The sequence below is a fragment of the Anarrhichthys ocellatus genome, unplaced genomic scaffold (assembly GCF_004355925.1).
Source record: "Anarrhichthys ocellatus isolate YVR2014 unplaced genomic scaffold, GSC_Weel_1.0 scaffold44, whole genome shotgun sequence".
In the NCBI taxonomy this organism is placed as follows: domain Eukaryota; kingdom Metazoa; phylum Chordata; class Actinopteri; order Perciformes; family Anarhichadidae; genus Anarrhichthys; species Anarrhichthys ocellatus.
In genome coordinates this window covers 2850385-2859762 of record NW_022280074.1, presented here as the reverse complement: position 1 = coordinate 2859762, position 9378 = coordinate 2850385, and the positions used below count along the sequence as shown (strand labels likewise).

General features: G+C 39.0%; 1 protein-coding gene across 1 annotated transcript; it reads right to left on the bottom strand.

Moving 5' to 3' along the window:
* Positions 1–3669: 3669 nt before the first annotated feature.
* Positions 3670–7147, bottom strand: LOC116395218 (zinc finger E-box-binding homeobox 1-like). Its single transcript, XM_031868911.1, has 3 exons — positions 6633–7147; positions 6361–6431; positions 3670–4551 (listed from the first exon to the last, which is right to left on the bottom strand). Exons 1-3 carry the CDS (start codon positions 6674–6676, stop codon positions 3971–3973), a joined length of 696 nt encoding a protein of 231 aa, XP_031724771.1. The 5' UTR covers positions 6677–7147; the 3' UTR covers positions 3670–3970.
* Between the last annotated feature and the right edge of the window lie 2231 nt (positions 7148–9378).

Below are 9378 nucleotides of genomic sequence, written 5' to 3'. Positions count from 1 at the left end.
ATTTTAGGGGGGCTTCAAAATAAAAATCAGGTTTCCTCCTACAAGCAAAGCATGTATCTCTCTCCCTAGTCTCTCTTTAAATACATTGATATGTTGAAAGCTTATAGAAACCGTTTGAAAAACCTAAAATACATTCTAACCCTATCCTCAAAAATCACTAAACAATTCAAATGTGCCAAAATCCCAGTTTCTGATAATACATTGAATCATTTTTCAGATACTAAACCATACAACGCTTGAAAATCCAAACTGTGTTAGGAGGCCCTTTTTAATACCAGGTTACCCATCCCTACCTTCAGCTAACGTTGAAACATGAAAGGTTCCCGCTAGAGCCCGTGTTTGGTTTGTCCGTTCTGGCCTGCTGTGGAAACATGGCGGTGCATGTATGGCGGACTACGTGGAAGAGGACTTGCTCCCTATGTAGGTATGAGCTAAGCTAATGAAAACACAAGGAGTCTTAGTTTGCCAATAAATCCCCCTAAATGTGACACACTGTTCCTTTAATCTGTGCATTGAAACGTGCTAAAATCTCATATCATGTCGGCATGTTTAAAAATCATGCAACCGTTTGATAACTGTAAAAAAACTTTAAAAAATAGATTCAAATAATTCTAAACTATGCATTGAAAACATGCTAAGATCCCAAACTGCATCAACTCATTAACATCTTGTAAAATAACTCAGGCATCATTGTTTCCTGTCTGTGCTTCATCCAGATGTCACTGATCAGAGATACAAAGCCAGTTGTTGTTGTGTGTTGTCTGAAACTGCTTAATCTTCTCCCAATTCTTGTCCCTTCTCTTTCTGTGTGAATGAGTTTACTCTTGTGTGTAAGTGTAGTCTGCCTTATGGGTCTCTGTGTGGTACAGTGGAGGTTTAAAAGCCAAGGTCCTGCCAGCTCTTGGTTCTTTTGAAGAAACTGCACCGGCGTGGAAAAGCTAAAAGACTTGAGCTGATGACACACGGCCTTTTTTTCGATGGCTAATTGTGACTTCAGCTTAACAACTACTGAGACAAAATCAGTGAAATATAACAAATGTATCATGATTAAAAGTTAATAGGTGAAGTTGCCTATTTACATTTTTGCAGAGTATTGTTTTAATCTTGTTCTGGGTCGATCACAAATTAAAATCCCAGGGATATAGAAGTTGGCAAACGTGTGAATATCATAATTCACTGCTTTTATGTTGTTTCCCAGAATCCTCCATGCAACTAAACCACTGTCACTCACCTGTATATGAAAACAACTTGTAAATGGTGTCAATAACAATTTTTTCTTTTCTAAAAGAAAGGTTTAAGAGGTTTATGGTAATGCTATATTTTCTTTTTCCTGTTTAATTGCTGATGTACATGAAAGATGTGTAATATAGAAATGGTCAACTTAATAAATTAAATCAAAAATGTTTGTGCCTTGAATGAATACAACTATATATATGTACTATATACTGTATATATAGTACATTATAAGATCACACTTGTTAAAATGATCGGTTAAGTTACGTGACGTTCGTAGCTGACAAGCTAGCTAACGTAACCGGGAGCTTAAACATCACGTTTGTTAATAGTAGTAGTAGCTGTCAAGCTAGCTAAGAGCTACCGCTAACGTTAGCTGACAAGCTAGCTAAGAGCTACCGCTAACGTTAGCTGACAAGCTAGCTAAGAGCTACCGCTAACGTTAGCTGACAAGCTAGCTAAGAGCTACCGCTAACGTTAGCTGACAAGCTAGCTAACGTTAGCGGCAGCTCGTCTGCCTGCATCCGACCGTAGTTAGCCTTGGAAACTAACTTTGAATGCCCACTTTCAAACCTCAGAGGTTGACTAATATCTTCCTGAGATTGTGATGATTTTACAGATGATTTATACTTCATATTATGTCCATAAACGCTCTATAGAGTATTGTGTTTGATCAAGCCATACATTTTCAATGTAATATTAATCTTCAGACTATTTAGTCTATTCTATACATGTTCACACTCGTAGCTTAGGTCTTGTCTTCCAATTTATTTCATTGTTTATTCATACATTGTTTCCTTTGAAACAATGTATTATATATAGACCTATTTTGCATGTGTCAATATCAAACCACTAACAGCATACACATATTTGAAATAAATATGTAATAATATAACACATTTAGGCTATTTGTACATCCAGCATTTGGTTATTTCATCATGTTTTCATTATTATTACAAAACTTGGGTTTCTCCAGCAGCTGGAATTGGTCCGGTGACATCATCTACATCACAAGTGTCAAACTCAAGGCCCGCAGGCCGAATCCGGCCCGCCACGTCATTTTATGTGGCCCGCGAATCCACCAGCAAAAAAATAAATAAAAAGTTGTTTTTTGTTTTTTTTAATTTTGGAAAAAAAATTTAAAGTTAGACTTGAAAATAAAAATATCCCCATGGTCAAAATTATGAGATAGAAAGTTGAAATTATGAGATAGAAAGTTGTGAAGTGTTATCACCGTGGCTGGACATTGATTACTTGTCCTCCTAACAGTCACTTGGTAACAATATGGTTAATTAGTTATTACCTTTTTTTTTTAAACAGGTGGACAGGAGAGGGAACAGGCCGTAAAGAGGTTTTCCAACAAGTGATTGAGTTGAAAAAGATGACAAATAATCCCAAAATGTCCACGAAGAGAAAAATTGATGCAGAGGGAAGAAAATGTAATTTAAGATGGGAAAGCGGATACATGTCTGTGCTTCAGGGAGAACAACGGGTCTGTCTTCAGTGTTATGAGGCAGTGTCGGTGATGAAGGATACAATTCACGTCGGCATTTTGACACCAAACACGGAGCTACATTTAGCCTCCAAGAAAAACATCAAATTGTCCAAGAATGAAAAGGCAGACTGCAATCACAGCAGAATATATTTACACAAGCTACAGCCCAGTGCACGCTAAAGGTATGTGAGCAGGTGAGCTCCGGCCAGATACAGATTTTTACAAATGTCAGTTTGTGAAGAAACACCATCGCAGACCGAGTTCAGGAACTAGCAGCAATCTAACAACACAGCTAGCTGAGAGACGAGATACATCATCTATCAATGTTCATAAGAGGCTCAAGGCAGACCTGACTCTCAGTGAGGAGCTCTTGGATGTAGCTGCCATGCACGGGACGACGGCAGGGCAGGACATTAGTGATGCAGAGAGGTGACAAAAATAGCTTTGAACAAAGTCAATGTAATAACTTGTTTGATATTTGTCTTTGTTATTTTCTTTAACAGTTTGATCTTTGATAGAGTAATGTGGGTTAATTAACCCTAAATTAAAATGATTTATGTTATAATAACAGAAATGTGCTTAAATATATTTTTACATTTATATAACTGCATGTACAATATTTTTACACTTGAATAAACAATAATCAAAAGCAGAGAGAGTTATTTAACAATATGTTAGGAGTAGTTACAGTTATACAGTCTTACAGTTACAACCGGCCCTTTGAGGGCGACCCTGATGCTGATGTGATGTGGCCCAGAGTGAAAATGAGTTCGACACCCCTGATCTACATGATGGATGGTAAAATTCTTTAGTTTAAGAAATCACCAACTGAAGTAGAAGTAAACAAGTTTACTGTTGGTTCAACAACAAAGAACCTTTATATGGACACAAATAAACGTTGAGACACGGGTAACCTTAAAATAATTTACTCTTCGCTACACAGAATTAGACAAAATGTTTCTGTTGCTTTTGACATTATGACATTTTAAATGAACACTGTGGCTCATCTTGCGCAATGATTGTACACAAGTACATGGAAATGGTCCACTGGTTATTTTGGTAGTATAGATACAACATAACAAACTGTAGACCTACTTACTTTACAGTAAAATCAGTGTATGTAATTTAACGTTTTAATATAAAACAAATCATTTCCCAGACTTAAAAACAAAACAAATTATGGATAGCTTAGTTTGTTTGGTCCATGTCCGGGAAACGTTGCAACTAAGATCGTGCTTAAAACTACAAACATTGCTGCTGCAAACAGTTTTGGTCATTGCTCTGAATGTGATCCAGTACCATAACACCATGTTCCATCCCGTCATCATCCTCCTCCTCATCTTCATCTTCATCCTCCTCCTCCTCCTGTCCTTCAATGCTGGTGATAGTCATTGCAGCCTGACAACCCTCGTCAGCCCTCCTCCCCTCTTCATCTTCCTCCTCCTCTTCTTCCTCCTCCTCCTCCTCGTGTGTTTCCTGCTCTTGGCTGCCCTTTGAGCTGTGGTCATTCTCTCCGTCAGCACCGCCCGACATATTTTCTCTTCTCAAGAACCTGCTTCTTCTCCCGTCATCCTCTCCATCCTTCTCCTCTGCCGCTCCCACCAGCTTGTCTCGCTCCGCCTCTCCGGTCCCTCCTTCACTTCCCGTCCCGTTTCCTGCTGCAGGACATTTGTGATCTCTGTAATAGCTCTGTCTGGTGAAGCCCTTGTTGCAGGTGGAGCATCTGAAGCGGTAGTTATCTGTGTGGGACTGCTGATGCTCCAGCATGTGGGCCCTGCGGCTGAACGCCTTCTGACAAAAAAGACACTTGTAGGGTTTGATACCTGGAGGGAAGAGGAGTTCATAAGAATCAATTAACTCATAGGACCCTAGCCCTATTTTTAGGCCTCTGCTCGAAAATTGCATAGCCATACTCAAGAGAGTCCCGAGCTCTAACTACAAGGTCTATTTTAATAATTTTGATGCAAGAATACTGGTAACACTTGTGAGATGTGTTGAATTGTGTAAATATTGTGTATATGTTTCTGGTTAATAACTGATACACTTATGGCACAGCTCAAATTGAAAAATTTCTAGGTTTGCCTGAAAAAAAGCACTTGTATTGAACATTTTTTGTTTTTTAAATAATGCAGCTGCAAGCCTAAAACCACGCCACAGTCATAGAACAACACGTTTTATATGTCCCCACAACATATTTTACTTCGATTGAGTGAAGCAGGCCAGCATAAATGGTCATAAAAATCAAAATTTTGATTTTCAGAACCAGCTGTTGCATTGCTGTATACTAATTTTATATACTATATAACTAAATATTAACTATATATTCACTTTTCTTATCACTAAGAGTGTTCAATAATCCAAATAAATCAGTTTGACACCATTTTGAATAATTTTGAGCAGATATGATGTGTCATATCTGTCATTCATAACAATAAATGGCTCATAATGTGTGTCTATGTGACTTTGGTAAGGCCGATTTACTGGTGTGAGACATTTTTAGATGCGGGATAGTCCAACGGGAGCCATGCAGGGGTGTTTGATCGTATCCGGGTCTGTTTACTGACTAAAAATCGCAAATGCTGGGCGAACCCCCCTCTGTACATGGATTGCTCCACCCCACAGAATCGTCTGTCATTTTGTGATTCATTCCGCCAGCGCATTGATCTCACTCACAGACATGCAGCAGAACATGGCGGGCAGAGCTGTGCAAAAATCGGCTCGAATAAATCCGTTTTTCATCGCCAAAACCGTCAAAACGTAAGTTTTTTTTACCCAATTATTTTTCTCGTGACCTGTGGCTGATGTTGGCATGCATACCCATAACTTTTGAACGGTTTGAAAGAGAGTAATTTGGACGCCGCTGTGCGTTTCCGGGTCGAATCGTGCCCCTCCTGCATTGTGTTCATCCGCCATGTGCGATCCTGCTCCGTGATGAGAGAGCCGTAGAGTGAGCATAGGTCGTCGATTTTTGGCCAAAATTGTGGCAAATCTTCTAGATATCTTCCAGATATGATATTAGTTCATGTATAATTGTGTTTGCAGTGTTTACAATGGCTGGTGTGATGATGTTGCTCGGACTTTTCCCGTTAATTCGATATTTAATATGTCTGGAGCAATAATCATATTTCTTTATGAAAAATGCTTTCTACGACACGCTGAATGCTGCACACTCTAAAACAGCCCCCCGTGGGGGGCTCTCGGGTCCTGTGGGTTTTAAACGTCATTTTGACACTCATAAAGGGTTTACCTCGTTTAATTTATGCCTTATGCAAACATGTACTATATGTAACTGCAAACTGACGTTTCAGTGATACAAACAATTCTCTCTCATTTGAAGCTGCTCCAGACTTCTACACCTAAACATGATATTTCTATCTTTTTATTGAATCTATTGGCCCTGCAAACATGCCCTTATGATGTCCAGTCAAGTCTTAGGTATGACTACAAAAAAGTCATTCATCCAACAGCAATATTTCCACATCTGGGTGACCACCAATATGTAATGTAGTCAATCTGATCACTTATTTGTGGGAAAGGACTTTTTATTATTTCTACAACATCACGAGAACATCACAAGCAATATTCCGTCATCTTTGTTCAGATGAAAATGATTACTGGTAATATTCACTCACCAGAATGTGACAGAATGTGGGCCTTGAGTTTGTCTGGCCTGTTGAATTCTTTGGTGCAGCCCACATGTGTCCTGATGACAAAAAAACACACAAATTGCATTCAATGAAATGAAATAACCTGTAAGACAGTCTAACAGAAAAGCACAAATGAGGAGGACAAAGGAGAAGAAGGATAGACGTGAGAAAAGTTGAAAGTTGAAAAGGCTTGAATGAAGTAGGAACAAGGGAAGTTAAATAAGCTAACAGGTCTTGTTTCCACCGGAGAGACTCACCTAAACGGACACTTGTATTTCTTGAAGGGTTCATGGATGAGCATGTGTCGCTTCACTTTGTCCTTCCTGTTGAACGTCGCCTCACAGAGGGAGCATTTGTATGGCTTTTCACCTGGAAAACGGGATCAGCATCAAACTCTCAGCTTTACTTTCATTAACGACTTCTAAATGATGCGATTGACAATCGGGGGCGAATGTCACGGAAGTGTTTCCTCTGGCAAACTTCTTCCATTTGTACATCCTTCCAACGCATTCAAATGCTAACATTGTAGCCAGAGACACATCAGCTTGTTTAATCGGTAGTTTACTCAGGCCTTATTATTTTTATTAGTTTTATTGAGCACTTCCTTATTTTAACGATAGTTTATTCCTTCTGTCGCAGCTACATGTTCTGGTGTGACTGGAATAAAGTGCAGAACTGGGTTGTTAGACTAGAAATAAAGCTGCCTGAGGAAACTCAAACAAATCAGAATCAATAGAGAATATACAGCAAGGAGACAGCAAGACTATCAACACATCAGCCCTCGACTTAGCTACGGAACACAACAGAAAAATAAGGAAATGATAAGGAAATGTCCTAAACGCATGAGATAAAATGAATCTCACCCTTTCTCCTCAGATCATTTGTCAAATACAGGACTTTTGTTCAGGAGATCAATGTGTGGTGTATATACACAACACTTTTGTGGTTGAACTAACCCTTTAAGTACACAAGGTGGAGCCAGAGATAACACCTGACGCCTCACAAGTGAGCGGTAACATATTTGCATTACTATGAGCATCTTTTGCATAACGTATATCTAGATTCTCTTTTTGTTTACTTTTTCAAATTGCATTTTCAAATAGTTTTTCAAGCTTCAGAAACGCTTTAGGGCTCCATTTTCACTGTTTGATTCAGCGGTTCATTCTTTCAGTGAATTATTAAATACATTTTTAATTCAATATATTTTATTTAGTGATGGATTCATTCAATTGTAAAGTATTGTGTAATCCCTCTTTTTGTCCAAACAGACAGTTAATAAACAGTCTCTGTCATGGCTCAAGGTTCACTTACATGCTTTTTCTGGAGTGGAAGAACATGGAGAGCTGGAACATCTAAAGTTTCAGGCCAACGTAGCAAAATCAGTCTGCCAATGTGGACCAAGTGAGATGGTTTCCATGGTCCGTTCTGGCCTGCTCCGGAAACATGGCGGAGCAACATGGCTTTGATTCTGTGTCTTGTTTTGAGGATTGCGAAATTAATATTCATACTAGAAATTAAAATGTACTGAATTATTTTAAATAGATTCATTTTTTAAACATCCTTTTTTTCTGCACAACAGCACACTCGCTAGACTGCAACTGCAGGACCAGACTTGGGAGGACCCGTCCTACCAAGGAAGCATCCTTGACTTTGAGAAACACTCCTTATGTTGAGATGAAGGGCTCATTCTAAGCTAACAAAAACGCAACAATTTATATTTCCGGGTGATTTGACACCAAGGAAAACATGGTTATGAATGTTATATTCCATTTCTAATGATAGAGCAGAAGTGCGGCACACTGGTCCTTTAACGCTGGCTTCCTGTTCTTTTAAAGGCTCTTTGCCCATCGCGTCATGTTGGTCACCCACGATTAGCAAAACTCTCACAAGATGATTGAGATTTGGCTTCGACCTTAAATGGTTATGGTTAGGATAGGGCGTCAAACCCTCAATTTGCGAAGCTCTGGCGTGATGGTCATGATGGTTGAAGTTATTGACCTTAAACGGTGAAGCTTACCCAAATCTAGGGATGCCGTCACGAGCCTCTGTGTTCAGCAGATGTCCTCCCTGCGGCCCTTGTGTCAAAGTCTCACACCAATGTTTGCTTCAAACTTTACTTTCAGATGTGCTGACAAACTGATCAGTCAGTGCACAGCATGTCAGGTGAACATGCCGACCATTTATCAACATGCAAGCTCACAATTTGACAAACATGACGAATAACGTTCCTGTTAACACATTCATCTTAAGTTTTATTGCATGCTTATTGTTTAAATACAACTCTTTATTTCAAGGAAACTTCTAGATTCTCTTTAATTGGCATTCAATTGAATTGTTCTTTCCAGAAATTGTATGCAGACTTTTACAGAACTTTGGCTGGCGGCTGTCTGGCTCGGTGCCATCGTGCTTTGTAACTGGTGAATGATGAGAATGCAAAAAATGGTCTGACTTTGGCGAACAGGGTATAATGACTTCTGACAGGATGTGAGGGAGTTCTCTGTTCCAGGTGACTGATTCAAACACTTAAATTACATCAGTGCTCAGCAGAAGTGTCAACTCAGCAATATTGATGTGTTACAACTTTGTGTTGATCTCTAAAATAATGGAAATGTGGGATGTGTGCATTATAATAGATACTGCATGCACGTGTTTGACAGTTATTTAAAAAAGGGTGTTTTTGCATTTTTTAAATTTATGGCCAGTTAATGAGTAAACCCTTTCTATCTATTTCAGGAGCTAAATTATATGCTTCAATATACTTCTGAGGTCATGCGTGTTGTGTTTTTTTTTTTTTTTTTTTCAAACAAGGAGCTAGGATACAATACCTGCAGTTATCAGTTATTTTGGAAACAGTCGGAGCCACCACTTTTAAACGGTTGGGTGTCTAATTATAGAAAACACTGAAATACTTTTTTCTTTTTCCACTTGACTCTCAGTAAGATGACCTTGTTGCCTCAACTGAAAAGTCTCTTAACGACACTGAAGGAGGCGATGCCACCCCCC

Excerpts from the sequence above, each read along its gene's own strand:
- LOC116395218 (XM_031868911.1), bottom strand. The coding sequence starts at position 6,676 with ATGCTCATCCATGAACCCTTCAAGAAATACAAGTGTCCGTTTAG. Across the intron at positions 6,432-6,632 it reads AAATACAAGTGTCCGTTTAG|GACACATGTGGGCTGCACCA; the intron begins GTGAGTCTCTCC and ends TTTTGTCATCAG. Across the intron at positions 4,552-6,360 it reads CCACATTCTGTCACATTCTG|GTATCAAACCCTACAAGTGT; the intron begins GTGAGTGAATAT and ends TCTTCCCTCCAG.